Genomic DNA, 22,215 nt, shown 5'->3' with positions numbered 1-22,215 from the left:
AAATAAGGTTAATCATTTACTTTAAAATATGTAGTTTTAACTCAGAAGTTACTGCCACTTGGTTAACTGTGCCTCACGTGTTATTTGCATCTAGATTATTTTCTAATTCAAAGTGAAATTCATTTTTTATCTTAGATGAAAACAACTTCGTTCATTTGAGATGAAATTCTGACTGGACAAAATAAAACCATCCTAATTGCTGCTACTGACAAAATAACATGGGAGAAAAGTGTCAGTTTGGCACAATACTTGCTTAATGCATGTGGGCTCGTTCTTGGCATTGGTGCAGGCTTGAAGAGCTTCATGCCAGACTGCTTGTTCCCTTAATTCTGCTGCCTCAGGGGTGCTGCGGTAGCCATTCATGAGACTGTGCTGTGAACAATGAAGGGGAATTTGTAAGGCTGAATAAAAATCCCAAGTTTCAGGTTATTTTTCATTGGGGCAGGGCAAGAGTAGTGTAAGGGCCAGTTGCCAGGAATTAAAGCTTAGTCCCAATTGAGTGCATAGATATGATTCTGTCTGAATTGGGGCCAGAGGGAGCAGGAAGCATAGCTTAGTGCTTTAGGGCCTTAGATTGCTACCTCACAGCATGCTCTGAGCCCAACTCAACTTTCCGTGAAGTTGATGTGGCTTTTGCAATGGGTCTGAATGAGATGACAAAAAGGGTTTTCTTCCTTTGTATTGAGGATGTGATTGCATCTTGGTTCTAAGCCTGTTGGAAAGAGCCCCGAATGTTACAGTGGATGGTGTTTTTGACTGTCTGGCTAAATATGTCGTCTTTTTGTGTGGTACATCTGTCAAACTGAGTTCCTGCTGAAAGGACATTCTTTCTTTTGTAACTGCAATGTATGGCGCAGCCTTCTTGGAACAAGGCTCATTGATGATAATGAATTCAAAGCAAACAGCTGCACCTGCACTGGTGTGTTGGAAGAAGGAGAATGATGATGTGTATACCTATCTACGTTAGGGCATTTGTGCATCTAGATGGTTTTTTCCATGCAGAAATTCTGCAAGTGTTGTGTTGGACTTAATGTGGAAGTATCAGCCTGTAAATCTAAAGTACTTATCCACGTACAGTTCATGCCAATGTGCCTTCCAGACAGAAATTTGGCATCTGCAACAGCTTTAATATTCCTCTGCTTTTTCTGTTGAGTTGATTTAGTGTATTGTGATGATTGGATTTCACATCAATTGGCAATGTAAACATTGCTTTAAAAAAAAAAAAAAAAAGAAAAACAAAAAAAATCTTTAATAGAATTGAAGTGTAACTACCAGATGAAGAGTGATCGCTTACTGATCAATCTGAGCCGTTGAAGATTTTCCCTGGCTTCTACTTTGATCCAGCAAAGATTATTTGCCTAAGTTATACTGCTCCTTCCAGTATGTAGGTTGCTCTCCTGGCTGTTCTTTATCAAGAACTGATAATGTTCTCTATCAAGAACTGATAATCCCAATAACTGTTCTTCGTGCATCTATGTGATTTGTGATTTTCATTGTATACTTCAGAAGGAGTTATGATTTGAGATCAGAACTGCTTTGCTCCTCCATACAACAGACAAGCTATTAATTTATAGTCAAATTAAGTATGCCATTCTGGTCATTAACCTTTGCTTTCGTTCTTAATGTTGTCTACCCAGCTGATATTTTCCTTGGCTATGCCCAATGAATTTCAGTATTTTTGAAGCATCTTTTACATGTCAAGAAAAACTCAATCTGTACTCTTGGAAAAGTGTTCAAAATAGATACCGTGATTAAGTATCCTATTTAGGGTTTACAAGGCATTCCTGTGGAACTGACTGAGCTTTGAGCAGAATCCACATGCAGGTTTGTGCAAGCAAGGGTTTTTTTGTACAGCATCCTGCTAAGGGGAGGCAACCTGTCAGGGAGAGATTTGCTGATGAAGAATGGATACCAGATCATGAAGATAAGTATTAGCTAGGTGAAACAGAAAATTCCTTGGTGCTTAATTAGTATTCTAATACCTATTTTGGGAGTATCTGCCTCTGTGTAAAGGAAGCTTTTGCTGAAAGCTTTGCCTTTTAATAAAAACAAGAGGGTTGCTTTCTTTTTTGTTGTTCCTTTCACTGTTTATGTCATGTTTATAACAATTTCAGGCTATGAACTTCCATATGCAAACTAAACAGGCACAGGAGGTATATAGGGGATAATGAAAATGATTTATATTATTCCTCTCTAGAGGCTGATAGTGCTAGAGCATATATTGGAATGGTATTCTGTACTTGATCAGATTTCTGACTTCTCTCCTAGTATGTACTTTCCCTGTATGTTATTCGTTAGTATTCTGAGGAGTGAAAATAAAGTACCCCCTTAGGCCCAGTCCTTACTGGGTTTTGCTGTGCTTATTAGCAGAGTTGTAAATGTTAACCTAACTTCTTTTGGTATTTGTGCAGCTTTCTTTGAAAGCAGTCCTTTTTTAAAAAAGAAAACCAAACTCTTGCAGGCTGAATGCGGTGTGGTAACCGTGAATTCATTTTATAAGTTTTTTAGGCAATCCATCAATGACAGATAAAAAAAAGTACAGCTCCTGTGAATATTCACTTCTTCTTGTCCAGATTCTGAAATTATTTCAGTAAGTACATAAACAATAATGGAACAAAAAAAAACCCACAACCTTTTCTGTTGTAAAGCTGTATTTTGCTTAAAACAAACATGAGAGAAGCCTGAAATGGGTCTGAAAGTCTTTCTCAGCCTACACTTTGAGTCTGCTCTGAACTCAGATAGGCTCACATAAACAGTGGAAAGTAAATCATTGCTTCCCATTGAGCCAGCCTTTCTGCCTTGCTACTGAGAGTGAGACTGAGCATTTAATAAGAGCAGGAGAGGAGTCCTTCCATTTCTCTGTACTCTGGGAACAATGACATTTACAAATTACGAGAATGTGAACTTCAACAGAAGTGATGGTGAGCGGTACAACAACCCAGAATTCTTGGCATGTGAAGAGGGTGTTAGACATCAGTGATGTGCCAAATCAGAACTGGATTTTCGTGATGTGCAATAGTGAGATGTTTGTTCCCTTTGGAAATTGAACTTGTTCTGCACCATTTCACGAGAATGTGTGTTGAAGTCTAGGTTTTAGTATAACTTGTGAACAACACAAGTGATAATCATGGGAGATTTTTTTTATTTTTAACTGTGGTTGTATGTGTTTAGGTAGTATTATACTCCAAATAAACTACTCATCATCTAAAAAGCTTTTTGTGTCAACATGGTTTGGGAGGCAAAATTGTTTTCTCTAGCCCTCCGTATGGCTGAACCTCTGTTTGTAAATATTCTCCCAGAGTAGATTGGCTCACATAAAACTGGTTTATCTTATTTCTTCAAAGTGCCTAAGACTCCAGGATGTATCTCCACAACAAAGGGCATGGCTACAGTTGTGCTCCGTTGCACTGGGGATGGTGATGTGAGATATGGCAGTGCACACATGATAATAATATGGAATTGGTGCTGATACCACTACAGTACCTGTGAAATCAGTTTTGTGCTCTCTTTTACACTATTCTCTGTGACTCAGCTTCTCAACATCTCTGCTTTCTTCTCCCTAAAACAGTGGGATATAACAGTATTTTGTGTCTATACCAGTCTTTGCTCTTTCCATTTGCCCAGAGGCCGTTAGAACCAAGGGAAGGTACTTGCTTTGTAGCGACAGTCTGCTGATCCAGTGAAGTATTGCTGTGCTGATGGCACTGTGAGCTTTCATATGGCATCAATATCACTAAAACGTAAAAAGCTGTTGTTTCTCAGTAGTTGGAGAGAGATGTAGCCAAACTGTACTCGCCTGAGATGTATCCCCTCGGAGGTAACTGAAATCTAGTTCTAAGATCTTGCAGTTTTGTGGAGAAATCTTCGATCATCTGTCAAGTTCTGGTGTACAGATTTGTTTTGCTACCTGTTCTCTATGTGCAGTTTGTGCAGTGTGCCACATTAGCTGTACCAGCACAGCAAGCAGGAGAAAGGGCAGGAGAGAGCAAATGGAAAGGCAGGACATATCTATAGTGAGGCTGTTTTGCTCTCTATTTTGCTGTTTATTAGTCATGCACTCTTGACAGCCCCAGAAATAGTGGATGTTTCATATAAAAGTACTTCTTGTGGAAATGTATAGAAAAGCAAAGACCTTGCTTTTGCTCATTTGCTCTTATCTGCTACACTTAATTACCAGAGAACCAATAGCTTTCACTCAGCTGTTGTGGCTATCACACTGCTGTAATTGTATCACTATTTCTACTGTTTTTTAATCTCTCCCTATGGACCTTCTCTGGGATATTACTGAAGTTATGCTTTTAGTGATCCTTTGAGATTAGAAGATTCTACAGCAGCTCTGCTTTTACTTAGCTTCAGAGTGGACTTTTGCATGGAAAGATTAGATTTAACCAGACACAAATGTTGTCATTAAACCAAGTGAACACCTTTACACAGCTGGAGGAGAAGAAGAGGGAGGTGACATTTATTGCTGGTGATTATTGCAATATGTCCTTTGCAAACTGTTAAACTTTCACTGTATAAGTCAAAATTAACCATTTATGAATAATGGTCACTCTTGGTCATTATCAAGAGAAGTCTCATCTTAGGGTGTTTGAAAAGTTGCTGCCAGGCATCACAGTGCTGTAGAAGCAGCACTGTCAGTCTACTGAGAGGAAAAAGTAACTGATTCTGATGTACTGAAAAGAGATGTGAAACAGCAGTTTCTTAATACGTGTTGACTGTGTGCTGTGTTTCAGTAGCCTAAAAAAAATTTCTACTCCTGAAAACCTCATTTGTTAGTCCATGTTCTGGATTTTGTTTTATGTCTGCATAATCAATAGCTGTTTGAGTCGTCCCAGTGAATCGCTCTAGTGAAACTCAGTGGAAGACAACAGAGTTTTTCAGCTGTCAGTGAAAATAGTTTGCCTTATCATTGTCTGTGATTATATCCAGCTTGAAGATTGGATGTGATCATTAGGGAAAACAGTTTCACTGCATTTAATCTGACTGTTTTTGGGGGTCACTGAGGCACCAGCACAGAAAGGCGGGTTGCAGAGTGTCTTCTACACAACCTAAGATTGTATTTACTGGTCAGGGACTCAGGAGGCATCCTTCCCTTTATATAGGTACAGAGGAACTGCTGCCACTGCTGTGGAAATTCCAAGTCTTTTCTAACCTGCAACTTGTGCCTCAATTTGCTTTACGCCTTTCTTATGAAAAACACACTCAGAAGACTTGCATTTAGAAAAGCACAGCCTGACCAACACGTTGTCTTCCTGTTGCCCATGTTGGAACAACTACCATGTTGAGATAGCTGCCTGGTTTTTAAATTGGTGAATTGTGACACGTCTTCACAATCTGAAAAATAATGTCCCCTAAATCTTCTATTTCCCTAAGAAATAAATAGCTTTCTTAAGCAGTATCTGAAATAGCTCTTCTTCGTAAGAACTTCTGGTCAAGGGTTTAATGGTGTCTTTATTGGAAATAGCAATTAAATCAGTATGTGTCATTTTCAGAAGTGCAGTAGAGAAATCTGTCACTGAAAATTCAAAATGAAAGTTTAAATTTACAGACTCTGTTACTTTGTTCTTGTGCGAAGGTAGACATCATGCATGTGCAGCTCATCCCTGACATCTTTTGACCAAACGAAAGGCTGTATCAGTAGTCCAGATTTGTTAGTACAAAATAGGTATTGAGTACATTTTAATTTATGCATGGTCCATTATGCACTTAACCAGATCGTTTTGGTGAGGGAGGAGGCCTGCCTATTCTATCTTTTTTTTTAATGGCCCCAGTACAAAGGAAGAAAGAAGTACTAAAAAAGTGCTAAAACAGAAATCGTTTCTACTCGTGTTTTTCTAGGATATGATATGTGAGTGGAGGACTAAGGCCAAAACGGTTCCGGTCTGGAAGTTGAATATGAGGAGTGATCACCTCTGAAAGCAAAGCTAACTAATCTCCATCTTGCATACATACAGAGGATATTCAGAACTATTCAAGGATATATAACAGTGATATAAATAGACTGTTAAATTCCATATAAAAAGTCACAGAAGATAAGAAACTAAAAGAGGAAGGGAAACACAACATTAATGGAAGTGAAGAACTGAATATTATTTTCTGATATCACTTCTTACAGAAGAAAGGCGGGTTTTATTAGCTTTATTTGAAAATGGGGTGGGATGGAGAAAAGCTGAAAAGAGAAATGAGTCATTATCAGACACATATGTGCATTATCCTGATTTATTACAAGCTCTCAGGAAGCTGAGTGGCACCAAGGTACGTCTGAATTTGCCTGTTAAAAAGGGTGGAAATATTAGTATGGAGAAAGCTGTACATTCTTCAAACCCCTTTATAAAGGGGCAACTGAACTCAGTTTTTAGTTGTTCTTTTGAATGTATTTCGTGTGGATTAGGGCCTGGGGTTTTATTATGGATTCAAACATTGGGAAGAAAAAAAGGCTACTGGAGATTTCTCTTCTTTTCTTGCTCCTTCTGAATAGTAAAGAAGCAGAATGTCAACCAGATAATTGCACCAGACTGAATGGCTTGTCCTCAGGAGCTGGAAAAGGTCTAAGTTTATTGCAAAGCAAGATGATTGTGATGAATAGGAAACAGAGGGCCTGTCAAGGAAGTAAATCAGTTAGTAAGTCAGTGGAAATGTCTTTGGTAAATTAATGGATATCAATATTAAATCAATTGGTGGGAAACATTGTTATACTCTGAGACAAGGAACATTTCAATAAAATACAGGATACCTGTTTCATTTAAACTATGATTTTCTAGTCAGGCAGTCAGATTCCTATGATAACTGCAGGCTTGGGTTCATTTGCTTGCCTTTGGCTTTACATAAAGGGAAGTGTAGTGATGCCCATTTTGTTTCTGCGCTTGAGATAGACGTGCTTAAATCTCTACTGGCAGATAACTTGGCATGACATTTATGTTGTGACAATAACAATACAATACCCCCAGCACATATGCTAGTACAGCAGTTTTGCTACTGAAATAAAAGGGTAAGAGACAAGTAGTTAATACCATTTTGTTAGACTACTTTTATCCCATAAAGCTTTGGTAACAATTGATAACCAACAGAAAAATTACCAATTTTAGAATGTTTTGTTTTGTTTCTTGATGTAATTTAATAGTCAGTGCAATGTAGAATATTCTTTTTTACAATTAAGCTGTTGCTATTCTCCTTTTCTCTGCAATTTCTGATAAAGTTGCTATAGTAGAATCATATTCTATCGTTGCAAGAGCAATTCAGTCCACATAAGTGATAATGACATATGAGTGTCCAAAGTGTAAGGAAATTATAATTTTACAGTTCTTTGCAACTGAAGTAAACTGTCCTTTACTCTGTTTGCATATCAACTTCAAAAAAAGAAAGAAAGAAAATAGAGAGGAGAAGTCAATCACACACCTTCTAAATACAGAAAGCAGTGAGATGTGTTTCAGTCTGTAACTGAAATCTGTCTCCAACACAGTGAAGAAGACATTTTCACTGAAGGACAAACCTTCATGTTCCTGGCTGTGAGGAATTGCTGGCTATGCAGATAATATTTGAGTTGTTAAAATTTTCTTTTGTCCTTCATCTTATCACAGAAACATTTTCTCCGCGTGTTGGTAGCATCATCTCATCGATTGGAGTATGAAAAAAATATAAAGGAAATTAACAGTTCTTCTTCTGCGCCCTTATTTACTGTGATATGCTGGGTCAGCCTTCCTCCCAGTGGGAACTCCTGCTGCTTTTTAATATTTAATTAATGTAGCACTTATTTTAAAAAGAAGAAAAGGAAGGCTAACATGCTTTACAGTATGTAGTGAAACACATTCACATGTAATTTGGGAAGTGACATTCCTAAAAGCTTTTAAAGCACTTGTTCAATATCCTGTGCTTCCCTCTTAGGAAAGGCATGCAACAGTCATAAGAACGGTGTGTAAGAGAGGTCTTTGTAAGAAGAACAGTCAAAATGAAACAAGAAGACATTTGGTAACCTGATGCAGTAGCTGCATTAAACATTCACTTATCTTCATCTGACAGTTCTTTTTAGTGCTTTGTATTTGAGACAGTGACAATGGTGCATGTAGCAGCTGTCTGTAAATTAACATTCACCATTACACTTAACTTACAGTTGTCACCTTTCTCTTACAGTCTTAACAGTAGAGAGAAAGTATTATGGAGAAATAGGAATACAGTTGCTTTTACTAGTGCTGTTCCATCCAGTTTGTCACAATTTGGCATGCATGCCTGTTTGTTGTTCCTTACGTGTGTACTCTCATTGAGGTTTCTGATATTGGTCTTTCACTATAAAGTTCCTGCTGTGCAGGAGAACTTGATACAGCACTATTTGTTGTAGCTTTATTTTCTTTCTGTTAGTTGGTTACCTCTTCATCTTTCATGTTCTACCTTTAAGTCAATGAGTTGGACAAATTACTGCAAGTGATCCTTTTAAAACCCTCTTTTAATCCCTGTGTTTATTTTGAGTGTTGCTAGATTAAATGGTTCTGTAGCTATATTTGTTCAGAGGCTGCTTCAGGATGCTAATTATATTGATAGCAGGTGGGAATTCCCATGGGCCTTTTCCAAATGTTATCTTGTTTCCGCATGAAAGTGAAAAGTATTATGGAAATACAAATATTGATCCAGAGCTCTGGAGAATATTTAAAAACTGTATTTTATATGATGGACAATTTCTGCATAGCTTCTTTAGTGGGAAACTCAGAGTTTCTCTCTCTCTTTTTTTTTTTTCCTTGATTTGGAGGGACTGCAATGCAGTAGAACCATACAAAGCTCTATTATGTTGTATGAATAGACAGACGTTTTTGAGAGATTTTTTTGGTGCGTTTAGATGTATATGGAAAACACTTCAAATAACTAAGTAGAAGCAGCTAAGGAAGCAATGGAAATGAATAATAGTGCAGTATAGTAAACACAAAATGGGCTAATTATAGTATAAAATCGAATATTGAAGTTGGATTTCCAAATTTTTCATGTGCAGCTGTTCATTCTGGCTCTAGAAGAGAACAGGAATTGGAATCTGAAGCAGAAAGGAGCTTGTTGTGTACGGGGTACAATACTGTATCCTTTGTAATCCCAACTGGAAAGGACTTAATAAAAATAATTCAAGATGGATTTAACCAGATTTACTGGTACACATCTGTAGGGCTCTTCAACTTTTTAGCTCTCCTTTTTCTACTTTCTTTTGCCTTAGTTGTTGTCCCATGCAATATTCTGTGAATATACGCTATGTTACTTGAGTAATAATGTGGTTAACCCTTTCACTTTGTTACAGACTCTCAGGTGCGTTATCCTAATCATTATCAAACTAAAAGCATTCTATGGTCTACTTCTGTGGAATCTCATAATTTATTCAAATCTGGTGTTGTAGAATTAGGTTAATCTCCTTGTTTGTGATTTTAGTTTCTAACTTGCACCTAAAGAAGAGCTTGGGGTTTGCGATTCAGAATATTTTCAGTTATATTGGAATCAGTTGCTGTGTTTGTAAGAGGCAGTTGGCACGAGTTGCATCACTTCCTCATCAGACTAGGGTGCTTATGTAGTGCTTGAAGTAAACTTCCCCCCCCCACCATGGTCTTTGAGATGTCTTTCATCACCAGTACTCAATTCTCAGCAAATAGACATCTCTTTTCTCAGCAGAAAATACAGTGCTCTCCTAGCCCATTAGTGTGAGACAGAAGAACAGTCTTCATTCTTCAAGAAACATCCTGTGTCATTTGGTCTTTGTTTCTTGGTACTTCAACTCTCCATTCAAAAAATATCTGTAATAACTTTTCCTACATGCAAGTATGAGAAAGTTGGTCACATTATACCATGAAGTGCTGAGATGTCATGGTAAAAGAATCATGAAAGACTATGAAGAGATGTCACACGGCTTGTAAACGTGCATGTCCTTCCTTCGTCCTATTTGGTTACATTCTGCATTAGCCTACATGGAACAATCACTTCAAACTCCAAGGTTTCCATGCCTTTCTCATGCAAAGTATGAAAAAATAGGCAAGTGTAAACTTCTGGGCACTTTAATGAAGTTAAGACAAGTTTGTTTTTTTTTTTTTTTAAAGGAGAAAAAGAAAAAAGATCCACTGCCTTGTTACCTAATTTTGAAGCATTGTATAACAGAATACCAACCAACATTAATACAACAATATGTGTTAATTTCTTTGAAGTTCCATCTGGTTTTTGTCAAAATGACACTAAATAGATCTTGTTTGCTTTATAGGTGGTAGACTGTGCTTGGGATGAACTTGTCAAGATCTACACTCCATCATGTCTGGCAGCTGCTGTCTAGAGAGAAATTGAACATCTGACACACTGGGAACCTTTTTGTCATCATCCACAATGAGACTTGTGCTAAACTGTCAATTGTGTCACTAATCTTTGTGTCTCTTTTCAAGTAAAAGCCTGAACTGAAGTGTTCTGCACTTGAGCTTGTAGACTTGTTCTACTATACTAGCAGTACTTGGATCAGCAAAACGTTCAACAGCTACTGAATGGCTAAGGAGTGACAGAAGCAGATCTGAACTGGTATCTTCAGAACTACCAACAGAATTTTGTGATTTGTCTGGCTAATGATGCAAGCAGAGACCAGAATCTTCTTGATCCTTGTAAAGAATAAAAGTAGCTGGCGGTGCATTTGAAGATTGTCACTATGGAGAAAGAAGAGTTTTTTCACTACGAAGTACTCTAATGTCAACCTGAGGCTTGTATCCCTGAGATCCATTTATATTGAATTGTTTTGCTGTGACTCACATTGCATTATCTTCTTGTGCCGTATGATGAATACTCTCAATAGACAGTAAATGTCATAGTTTATAGCCAACTCCATTCCTTTAACCTTTTTGATTGCTGCTTCACAGAGATGGTAAAGATTATGTTCATACATTTTTCCCTTGGACCTCCTTGAGTAAAACAGTTAATGAAGTCATGCAGAAAAATACTCTAGAGAAATAGAGAAAACACTTAGGAAAAAATGAATTACAAACAACCATAATTGGATCACAATCTTCAAGATTTAGAGATATGATAACCATCTCTTCTATTAGACTTATCTTTTACTTTCACTTAGAGAGTTTTTCCAAGAGATAGGAGTGTGGCCATACATTCAGCATTTCTGGACCTCTCACAGTCTGGCCAAAGTGAGAGCTGATATCCAGACCACTTGAACCTACGTACATGTGGATTAACTGCATGGCATAAGCACAGTAGCTCCAGAGTAGCCAAGCTATTAACAGATGTGCAAGGATATGCCCAACATTTTATAGCTGTAGTAGCTATAAACTGACTAGTTTCTGTGCTCACTTTGACTCCCGAGTTCGTGTGGTACGATTTTGGCAGAAGGGCTGGAACTAGATCATCTTTAAAGTCCTTTCCAACCCAAGTCTCTTGTCTTGGTTTCGTGCTAGCCATTCACACCCTTCCTTTTTTTTTTTTTCTTTTTTTCACAAACCTTATTAAAACTGTCTCATTTCTGCTGCTACCCCATATCATCAGACTTTAAAAATTGCAGGGGCTAGGTCTTTGGCCAGGTTTTTATAGTCTTCTGTTAATGAATGCTGTATGCTTCTGGGTTGCACCACTCATCTATCAAGCAATAGCAGACACTGCCAGACCTGCTGGATGAAGAAATGACAGAAAGAATTCAGCAGAGCTAAGACTTGTGAGTTGTGAGGAAAGAATTATTGTGCCATCTTGGAGAATGAGCCTGGGAGCTAGCAGGCAGCCACAGGGCAATATGGATATATTGACTCAGTGCTAGGGCAAGACAGAAGGAAACCCCCTTTCACAAGACGAAGAATTTGGATCATGATAAGTTTTTCTGGATCATGGCAATCTGACTCTGGATTGCCATTTTCTTAAGGTGAATGAAATGCAAAACAAAGTAGGTTTTCTATTGTACCAAACAGTGGTACCAAATTCCATGTTTATTGCACTTTAATTCTGCGTGCTGAGGAATGACGCATCCATAAAGCTGTGCTATATAGAGCTTTCAGCAACATCATGGGCCATAAAATCTCATTCTAGGTATTACAATTTATTATTTCAGCCTTAACAGTTATTCCACTTTTCTGCTCTATCCCCTTTTTCTGCTTAGACTGCAAGTTACTTGAGTGAGTGGTATATTTTGGTGTGACTGTGTATTCTGTATGGGTGTCTCTGTTAGGGATGGATATTTCCAGAATACTGCCATAGTTTATTGGTTAGAAAGGCAGATTTTAGAAGAAACAACGCCCATTCTGATCGTGCACACTCAATACATGGATTAAATCTTTTTCTAACAGCCTTCACTTCTTCTCGTGTCTAGGTTAGCTTCTGTGCTGAAGGTTGCTGGGATTTAACGCTCCTGAAAAATGGATGAATCCAGAAGATGTGCAAAGTGAACAAAAACTGTGGCCTTTACTCTTCCTGTTTGATCTTTGAAGGGAGAGAACGTGCTGTAGTCCTTTGCACTGTAACAGAAAGCAAATCTGTCAGTAGTTGTTGCTGAATCTTGATTCTCAGGGAATTGTTTTAAAGATTTTTTTCTCCCATTTAATGACCACAGTACAAGCTTCTGATCCTTGTTTTTTATTTATTGAAATGGGCCTTTTACTACGGCAATCTTGAAGATACACATTCTACTTTTAAACTTGCGCTTGTGGAAGATTTTGGTTTATGGGAGTGTATAGGTTTCTTCTCGGTTCAAGAGACATACTGATTAATCATGTTTTAAAGGAGTGGATTTGTTATTCTGCAATGCTATTAAATTAATTGCATACAGTATCCTTGGCTAAACTCTTGTATTCACTTCCACAATTAAGAAATGTTAGCAAAAAAGTAAATGTGGTGAAAGGTACTGAGACTTACTGGTAATGAGTATCACAATCATGGTTCATATTTTCTGGGAATACGGAGTGATAGAGTTGCCTTTTTCCTGTGCTTCATGAGACAATACATCGTGCAACTTTACCTAGCAGTGTGTCTCATCAGGTCTGCATTTTGATCAAGGAAAGTTATTTTTGTAGAATCACAAAACTGTGGGAGTTGGAAGGGACCTCTGGAGATCATCTAGTCCACCCCCTTACTGAAGCAGGTTCCCTGCAGTCAGTTTTTGATATTTCCAGAGAAGGAGAATCCCCAGCCTCTCTGGGCAGCCTGTTCCAGTGTCTGTCACCCTCACAATAAAGAAGTTCTTCCTAGTGTTTGTATGGAACTTCTCATGTTCCATTTTGTGCCCAGTGCCCCTTGTTCTGTTGCTGTGCACCACTGAAAAGAGCCTGGTCCTATCCACTTGACTCCGTCTCGTTAGATGTTTATACACACTGATAAGATCCCCCCACAGTCTTCTCCAGGCTAAATATTCCCAGCCTTTCCTCACAGAACCATAGAATTGCTCAGGTTGGAAAAGACCTTAAAGATTGAGTCCAACCACAACCTAACCATACTACCCTCCACTAAATCATGTCCCTGAGGACCACATCCAAATGGTTTTTAAACACATCCAGGGATAGTGACTCAACCACCTCCCTGGGGAGCCTATTCCAGTGCATAACAACCCTTTGTGTAAAGAAGTTTTTCCTGATATCCAAACTAAAGCTCCCCTAGCACAACTTGAGGCCATTTCCCCTCGTCCTGTCACCAGTCGCCTCATAAAGGAGATGCTTCAGGCTCCTAAGTGTTCTTACAGCCCTCTGCTAGATTCTCTACAGAAGTTCTCTATTTTGAACTGGGGAGCCCAGAACTGGACTCAGTACTCCAGTTGTGGCCTCATCAGGGCAGAGGTGAAGAATACCTTGACCTACTGACCACGCTTTTTAATGCACCCCAGGATACCACTGGCGTTTTTGGCCACAAGGGCTTACTGCTGGCTCATGGCCAACCTGTTGTCCACCAGGACACCCAGATCCTTCTCTGCAGACTTCCTTTCTAGCAGGTACTGATGCATGCAGCTATTCCTCCCCCAGTATAGGACTTTGCACTTGTCCTTGTTGAACCTCATCATGTTCCGCTCTGCCCAGCTCTCCAGCCTATCCAAGTCTCACTAAACAGCAGCACAGATTTCTGGTGTGTCAGCTACTCCTCCCAGCTTCCTATCATCAGCAACCTTGCTGAGGGTACATTGTATCCCTTAATCAAGATCATTGATGAAGATTGCAAGCACGACAAGCCCCAGTACCAACCCTTGAGGGAATCGCTAGTGGTAAAGGGATCTCTTCTATCAAGTTCAGCACTGGCCCCGAATTTTATATGCACCAGCATGGCTATACCAACACTTTCAGTAGTAGTGTTCAGCTTCAGCTGAGTCATGTGATAGTGAATGGCCACAACTCTGCACAACACTTCCCTTATATAATATCTCATTGTTGTGTTAGACCCTGATTAACACATGCTCTCCATTAAAGACTTTTAATGTAGATAATTACCATTTTCATTGCAGAAGCCATTTTAAAAAATGATGTCTTCCTTAGGAGTCTGACACCAGTTTGGTCCGTGTTTTTTTCTCAAGCATGTACCCAGGCAAAATGCAGAGTTGAGGATAAATAGCATCTAAGAAATTGAATAAACATCACAATCATCTCATTACTGTAAGGAATCACAGCGTTATGATCTGTGCCTCACTAAGCGAAAATTCTGTAGCAAAATCACCTCTTATGTGAGCACGACGTTGTTTCTACACACTATAAAGGCCAGCATGAGGGATGTACCTGCACTGCAGTGCAATCTGAAGTGATGTGGGCAGAATCTTTCCCTCCTGTCACCGCAAGTGACAGGACCCACCCTGTGGAAAAGACCTTTTCTTACTGCACTGTCAGCTGCACTCAAGATTGGCATAAAGGTTTTGCAGCACATGGTCTCTTTGTTGCTTTATTCAGCTCCTTCCCAGTGCAGGAGAGGGTCTCTTCTGAGCACGGACAGGTGAGGATGCAGTGGGAGACATGTACCAGGCCTGGCTTGAATGCACAGTGAGAATAGCATGGTTGGGCAAGTGGCAGCACCCTCCCCACAGCCACCCCACTTTATAATGGTGTTGGAGAATGCTATGTGTAGACGAGGCTAGAGGTAGGGGAAACTTGAGAGACGTTATAAGAGGAACTCGCTCTGCAGCACCAGTAAGCCCTGTGAGGTTTGATATGAAACCTGGGACACACACACTTGAGTTCCCAGGTTCTTACCTGTGCAATACACACGTTTGCCTCTTTCTCTCAGGGAAGCTTGTAGCCCACAGTCTGGACTTGCAGACGGACCCCTGTGATGTGAGAGGCTCTCCTCTGCAGTGACACTTTCACTAGAGAGGGGACAAAATGGCTCTTCCAGAAGTCATGCTGAGGTGCATGAGTTCTAATTACTCCAGTATTTCCAGAAAACATATATATATATATATATTCCAACTGCATTTAGTTAGAAGGAGATTGGTTTTTTTTTCCCATTTGCAAATGCAGTCAGCAATCTATGTGTTCCTTTAAATTGTGCTCCCTGTGAGCGTTGGGATGAGTCCAAATGGAGACCAGCATGAAATGTGTTGGCACTGTTCTTCAGTGGGTTTTATAGCCAGGCTTGGCCTCCCGTGACTTTTAATGAAGAGTTTCAACATTTATATGCTGTAATGTTTCAGGCCACTTTGCTGTGCGTTCACGCTTCATGCTGCAGTGCGGCGGCTGAAGCTGGTGAAGGCCTCTGAGGAGAACGGCCAGGAGGAAGTGGTGGCTGAGCCGCCATTTTGTCTGGGAAGAGCTGCTGGGGCCTGCTCCATCCTACCCCTGGCTGACACCACCCCAACCTGCCAGCAGCCTGATGGCACCTGTGGCTGTGTCCAGGGGGCTCTTTGAACTGAGCTAGGACTGAAACGTAAAATTCTTCTTGGCATAAGACAGTGGTGTCTTTCTGATACAGCTGAAAGATGTGCCGTGCTTGTGCTGGACTGGTTGCCTTCCCACCAGAACTGACTGTCCTGTTGGGACCTGGCCTACTCTTTATAGGGTGCCTTCCAAGAACAAGCATGCTGTGGTGATTCTGCCATTCTCACCCAAGCTGGTTCTTCATAACACAAGTGTTCTTGAGTGCTCTTGAGAGAGGGGGGAGGCTTATTTGTTTAAAAGAGAGCATAACTTTGCTGATCCCGTATAGATCAGCGACGAGCAGCCCTATTGCTCATGAAAGCAACCTGCCGTGCATGGTGTTAGAAGGCACAAGGTCATGCAGCAGCGCAGGTTGCCGTTCCCTCCGTTCCCCGGCGCTGGAGCAGGCCGGCAGAACGCCGGCAGTCCGCGGCTGCTTTTGCCTTCCCGTCGATACAAGGCGAAGCTTCAGACTCCTGGAAACCCTTCACCCGCCAATTCGGGATGAGCTTGCGCAAACTTTACCACGCTTCGTGCCGCCACGGGTTCTGGGGTCTTGGCGAGGACAGCCCCCGGCTGGAGGCCGCCGGCCGCGCCCCCCGGCGACGCGCCCTTCCCCTCCCGGGCCGAGGACTCCCCGCGTCGCTCCGCCGGGGCGCGCGGCGGGGGCGGCGGCGGGGAGGGGACAGCGGGGGGCTGCGGGGGAGGGGGGGGGGGCGTCGGCTCGTCCTGCCTCCGCCCGCCCCCCGCCTCCGCCCGTCCCCACGCCGCCGCCGCGGGTGCCCGGGCGGGCGGCAGTGCCGCTGGCCCCGGGCGCGGGAGGATGGTCCGGTGGCGGGGCCGGGCGCGGGGCGTCGCGGTGGCGGTGGCTCACGGGCTGTGCTCGGGCTCGCTGAACATCCTGCTCAAGTTCTTGCTAGCCCGCTACCACTTCGCCTTCCTGACGCTACTGCAGTGCCTCAGCAGCGCGGCGGCGGCGCTGGGGCTGGAGGCGCTGCGGCGGCGGGGGCTGGCGGCGCTGCCCCCCTTCGGGCTCCGCCTGGCTCGCCCCTTCGCCGCCGTGGCCGCCCTGGCCACGCTGCAGTCCACCCTCACGCTCTGGTCGCTGCGCGGCCTCAGCCTCCCTATGTATGTCGTCTTCAAGCGCTGCCTGCCCCTCGTCACCCTCCTCACCGGCGCCCTGGTGCTGCGCGACGGCATGCCTTCGCCCGGCGTCCTGGTGGCCGTCCTCATCACCACATGCGGCGCCGCGCTGGCCGGTGAGTGCCCGCCCCGCCGGGACGGGACGGGACGGGACGGGGGGGATGCGGAGCAGAGCGGGACAGGGATGCAGAGCGACGAGCGGGCAGCCGCGCTGCGGGGCGCCCCGACGGCAGCGCCGCCTCCGCTCTCGGAGCCTCTCCGCCCCGGCACGGCAGGATAGGGCGACGGGGCGAGCGTGAGTGCTGCTCCGGGTACGGCTCTGTGGAGGGAAGTGCGACAGTAGAGGGGTAGGGGCAGCTTACGGCGGGAGATTTAATGTCCTGGGGGCAATTGCGACCCCATGGGGCGAGCTGCGGCCCAAGAGGATTAAGCGCAGTCTTACAGGAGTAGGTGCAACTTTGGGAATAGGCTGCAACCCTACTGGGGCCCTGGCGTCGTGATTGGCGCCACTGGGCTGGGGGCAGGCAGCTTCATCTGCCGAGCAGCCCGAGCAGGGCGCTGTGGCTGTGGGACCCCCGAGGGCTCGCTGGAGGTGGCGGGAGGGTGGAAAGAAGATTCGCGGCTGGAAGCCAGGCAGCCCCAGCAGACCGAGCTGCCCCACACCCGTGCTGGCAGAGGGTACCCAGAGCCGCTGTGTTTGAGCTGTTTCAGCTGCAAACCTCACGGTGTCCTTGCCAAAGGGAGAAGGCGAGTGAGTTGATTTGGGCCGGGGGTGTACAGGGAAGTGAAAAACATTCGGTAATTTGGCAGAAAAGTCTATCAGGAGGTAAGCATGTCAAGCCTTGGGACGAGCATGACAAATCTGAGGAGCTATGCACTGACGTCTCTTTCCGAAATATCCTCCCCCTACAAAACGGTGCTCTCTTTCCATCTCATCTGCAAAATCCACCCAACAGGTGCTGGTGACCTGACGGGAGATGCCATGGGCTACGTGACCGGCGTGCTGGCTGTGCTGATCCATGCCGCATACCTGGTGCTCATTCAGAAGACCAGCGTTGACAGTGAATACGGACCCCTGACAGCTCAGTATGCCATTGCTGTTTCAGCCACCCCTTTTCTCATCATCTGCTCCTTTGCCAGCATGGACTCCATCAACGTCTGGTCGTTCCCGGGCTGGAAGGACCCTGCTATGGTATGCATCTTCATCGCCTGTGTCCTGATCAGCTGCGCTATGAACTTTACCACCCTTCACTGCACTTACATTAACTCAGCTGTGACCACCAGCTTTGTGGGGGTGGTGAAAAGCATAGCAACCATCACGGTGGGCATGGTGGCGTTCAATGATGTGGAGCCCACCAAGCTGTTCATAGCCGGTGTGGTGGTCAACACCTTGGGGTCAGTCATTTACTGCGTGGCCAAGTACATCGAGACCAGGCAGCAGAGCACGTACGAGGACCTGGAGAAGGAAGGTAGAGAAGAGGAGGGGAAAAGGCAGGCTGGGGACCAAGCGCTGTTTGCAATGGAGGCGATTTCCCCGGAGAAGGGGGCTAGGGAAGCAGCGGTGGAAGGATCAGCTGAAGGGGACAGCCAGGGTGGAGAGGATGAGAAGGACAGTGCCAAGAAAGCTGCTGGGGAGCCATCGGCTCAGGGAAAAGCCACCAGCACACAAGACGGGAGCAGGAGCTCGCTGAAGGATGCCTATCTCGGAGTATGGAGGTTGGTGAGGGGTGCTAATTACATAAAGAAGGATTATTTGATAGAAAATGAAGAGCTACCGAGCCCTTGAAAAGCAGGTGTGAAAACCCCACAGAACATGTTGCTTGAGGACAGACAGCTGGGATCTATGTATAGAGGGAGAGGCAGAGCATACATTTCCACATCAATGCTGACAAATCCAAGTCATTTAGGATAACTTTACCTCATTGTCAAAAAGCAAAAGGTCAGGGTTTGCTCATGCTTTCTGCTCACATTTAACTGCTTTCAGTACATCCATTTAGACCTACCACAGCTAAAGGTACCAAGTCCTTTGCTGTGGAAACACAGAGTTGGGTAACGGTGAGCTGTGGGGATGACCATGAGGGGTATCAGTGCCACTAAGTTGAAAGCAATGCCGGTGGTAGCCTGTAGCTTGAGGCTCTGTTGATGTGATTCTTTATGTGTATCCATCCAATTCTAGGTACTCTGTACAAGTGTATTCCTGCAATTTGTAAGTTCCTATTAACTGTACTTGTATGTGCTCCTCTGTGTCACTGTGACTGCAACAGAGCTAGAGGCTGTGCCAGTTGAATTGTATTGGTGTACGATCACCCACCTAGCTGAAGAATTGAAATTCTCCCTGATTCTGTGGCCAGGCTGGGCCGTGGTCTAGCTTCATGTTATGTGGTCTGTGTCTTCAGTGGAAATGCTTCTATCTTGCACACGCAGGAGAGCAGAACCGGATCTGAACTTTTGAGAAGCTTTAGTCAGCAGAAGAAGGATGTTTGCCTGTGAGCTTTGACGACATGTAGCACTGGGAAGATTAGCTTGACCGAAATACAATAGTTTGGAAATATTGGGTTGTATTAATTTGGGAAGGCTATTAAAAAAATACAGGGAGAAAGTATGCCTTGGGCTATCCTTCTTATACTGTAGAGTTGTGCAGATCTCAGACTGTGCCTGAAGCTGGGTGCAGGCTACAGCAGAGATGTGGGGATCATCTCTGCCCACGCCCACACCAGGGCTCCCAGGGCTTCTTTGGCAGGGTAGTGCTACCATGACCTGACTGCTGGGCCGTGGCATGGTGCGGCTGCAGTGTTCTGTGGATGCAGGCAGGGAGCTCTGGCAGATCGCTCTCGGGCCAGGTCTGCACAGCACACTTGGCACTGGAGCAACCTGGGTCTCTGGGGGAAGCAGTGCCCCTTTGTTCTCAGTGCTTCCTTGTGCTGCGAGTGGTAAAGCTGGTGCTCAGCCTCGGGTGCTCAAGGGCTCATGTGGGAAGCAGGAAGCATGATCTCCAGTGGGAGAGATCTATTCTAAGCAATATGCTCATAATTTGTACCAAATACCTGTAGCAGGGAAGACAGAGGAAACAAGTGTCTGAGTATTTCTTAACCCGGGGATGCCCTCTGGGAGGCGGCAGTCTCTGGGTCATGCCTATGCTCAGGGCCATACAGAGAAGAGGTCTGACACCAAGTCCTCGTCATCCCAAGAGTGCCCCAGCTGTCAGCTGTCTGGACCACAGACTGAAACAAGTGGTTACCATTTCCTGGAAAAAAAAAAAAGAATCAAGCTTTTGTTGTTGTTTTGGTGGTGGTGGTGATTGTTTTTATTATTATTATTATTATTATTATTATTATTATTATTATTTATTAAGCCACTGAACTATAAACCAGATTTACCTATAGCCCTAGCTAAACGGTGCCTTTCCTAATGCCTTCTTCAGTCAAACAGACAGCTTTCACCTCATGGTGAATTCAGCACTGAAATGAGCAGTGAGCAATTTCCCCAGCAGGGCATATTTACAAAATTAGTCTCTAGAGAAAAAGTAGATTCTTGTCGATTTAAATAGAGATAGAAATTGTTGGGCACAATAGTATTATTTCAGAATGAGTGCAGAAGTTGGATGACTTGGTATCACCCATGGATTTGGAAAGGGACTGTTGATGAATACAAGCAGCCTGTAGTTGCTGCGCTGTGGGGATGGGGCACAGAAACCTGTACATCACACCTTGCATATAGCTGCTGCTTCAGAGTGGAGAAATAAAAACTGTGCTGAAATATGTTTACTTTCTGCTCAAGCTCCATAAGGCATCTTTCAATAAAAGCACTACTTATTGTTTATGAGCCAATGTTTTTTTGTTATTTTTCAAATACATCTTAAATAAGGCTGTGCCTGTAATGTAGAGTTGCTGTGTTACTGAACTCTTTACAGTACCATCTACATAGCAATCCGTACAGATGGCTGAAGAGAAACCTGCATTTCTGACCTGCTCTTACTGCTCACTGTTGTTTGACCACAGAAATGAGGATCTTTTTGCCACCTGACTGCCAGTCCCACTGTAGCACACTGTGCTTCCTTGGCACACGCTATCGAAAGCTCTCTGCTGGGATTTGTTCCGCAGGACTTTTTCCTGGGGGAGTTCAGTGTTCTGCCTTTTACTGTTGTGGAAGTATCAGTAGAAACTTGTGGAAATTTGAACAGTTTCAACTGTTAAAAAAGCTGCTGTTACCATGTTGTATGTTTGCATGTATAGGAAAAATGTGATTATGTTGTATGCTATTTATACATTTAAATTCCCTAAATTAAAATGGGAATTTGGCAAATGCAGTTAACTTTTTTTTTCTTTTCTCAGTAAAGAGACTGTTGCACAAAAATAAAAATACTGCCTCGTGCAGAGGCATTTTTATAGCATCAGTGGAAGACTACAGAATGAGATGTGGGAATAAAATGCACTGCTTTCCAAAAGTTCTGGTTTTCTTATTGTTGCTACTCTGGGGTGTTCATTTTTACTTCATTTATAATTATTCTTGTGCCCTTATATCATCCAAGCTTCCTCAGCATGTGACAGCACACTATTAATACTGTCATCGACAGAGGGACTGAGGACAAAGCAGCACAAAAACTCTGAAGTGTCTGAGCTGTCTCTACAGTTTTACGTATCTGTTGTCCTCCGCAGTGGTTTCTTCGGCCATTTAAAATCTATTTAAAATGGCTTAGTGTCAGTAGTGTAACTGCTCTGACTTCAGAACGAAAACAATTAAACAAGATGACACTCATTATTAATAGTATTTGTCTTACTAGCTGTGTCACCTGCTGGCCTACGAGCCGACTGAACAATTACTTTTTATGTAAATGCAAATTTGTGAATGTCCCTTCTGAGTCTTGAGTTGTGCCCCATAATGTGGCTGGTGATCATTACAGGATTCACCTGAGAGGTCCGCATAGAAGTGCCTTCATGACAGGTTGGAGAAAAGAGCTGTCCTTGGTTCCGGACAATAAATCAATCTGAAGCACAATAACTTCTTTGAGAATAAACATTAACTTCAGTGTGGATACATCCCTGAGTAACACCTGCTCTGGCACCGCTGTAGCTGCACGTACACACACACAGGACAAACAGACATGCAACAGGAGAAGGAAAGCCAGACAGCTATCTTATCTAAAACACTTTTTTAAAAAATAAATGAGAGGCCAGAGTGTTTGAAGGCAGTGACAGTTAACATTTCTACTAATAATTTAAAAATCCCCATTACTGACAAATCGATCCTGAGTTCACCATTACTG

The 22,215-nt window shown here is 43.1% G+C and overlaps 2 protein-coding genes and 1 long non-coding RNA gene across 4 annotated transcripts in view; 2 read left to right on the top strand and 1 right to left on the bottom strand.

The window, feature by feature from the left end:
* Positions 1–12,756, top strand: part of PEX7 (peroxisomal biogenesis factor 7) — a 35,539-nt gene extending 22,783 nt beyond the window's left edge. The window contains exons 10-11 of one of the 2 annotated variants that reach the window (XR_005858084.2): positions 10,217–11,854; positions 12,299–12,756. Coding sequence is in view for 1 of the 2 variants with exons in the window: in NM_001277709.2 (NP_001264638.1) it covers positions 10,217–10,285 (69 nt within the window). In the remaining variant the exon portion in view is untranslated. Of the gene's footprint in view, positions 1–10,216; positions 11,855–12,298 lie in introns of those variants that run through there. The other variant, NM_001277709.2, reaches the window with a different exon arrangement.
* LOC121110361 lies at positions 12,277–16,592 on the bottom strand. The gene is made up of 3 exons (XR_005858914.2): positions 15,147–16,592; positions 14,397–14,520; positions 12,277–12,443 (listed from the first exon to the last, which is right to left on the bottom strand). It is a non-coding gene; the product is annotated as an uncharacterized LOC121110361 (long non-coding RNA).
* SLC35D3 (solute carrier family 35 member D3) lies at positions 16,569–21,396 on the top strand. Its single transcript, XM_426171.7, has 2 exons — positions 16,569–17,068; positions 17,909–21,396. Exons 1-2 carry the CDS (start codon positions 16,633–16,635, stop codon positions 18,736–18,738), a joined length of 1,266 nt encoding a protein of 421 aa, XP_426171.4. The 5' UTR covers positions 16,569–16,632; the 3' UTR covers positions 18,739–21,396.
* The last annotated feature ends 819 nt before the right edge of the window (positions 21,397–22,215 follow it).

Source organism: Gallus gallus, chromosome 3, assembly GCF_016699485.2.
Source record: "Gallus gallus isolate bGalGal1 chromosome 3, bGalGal1.mat.broiler.GRCg7b, whole genome shotgun sequence".
In the NCBI taxonomy this organism is placed as follows: domain Eukaryota; kingdom Metazoa; phylum Chordata; class Aves; order Galliformes; family Phasianidae; genus Gallus; species Gallus gallus.
Note: the sequence above shows the minus strand (reverse complement) of the source record. Positions and strands in the feature narration are given on the sequence as shown.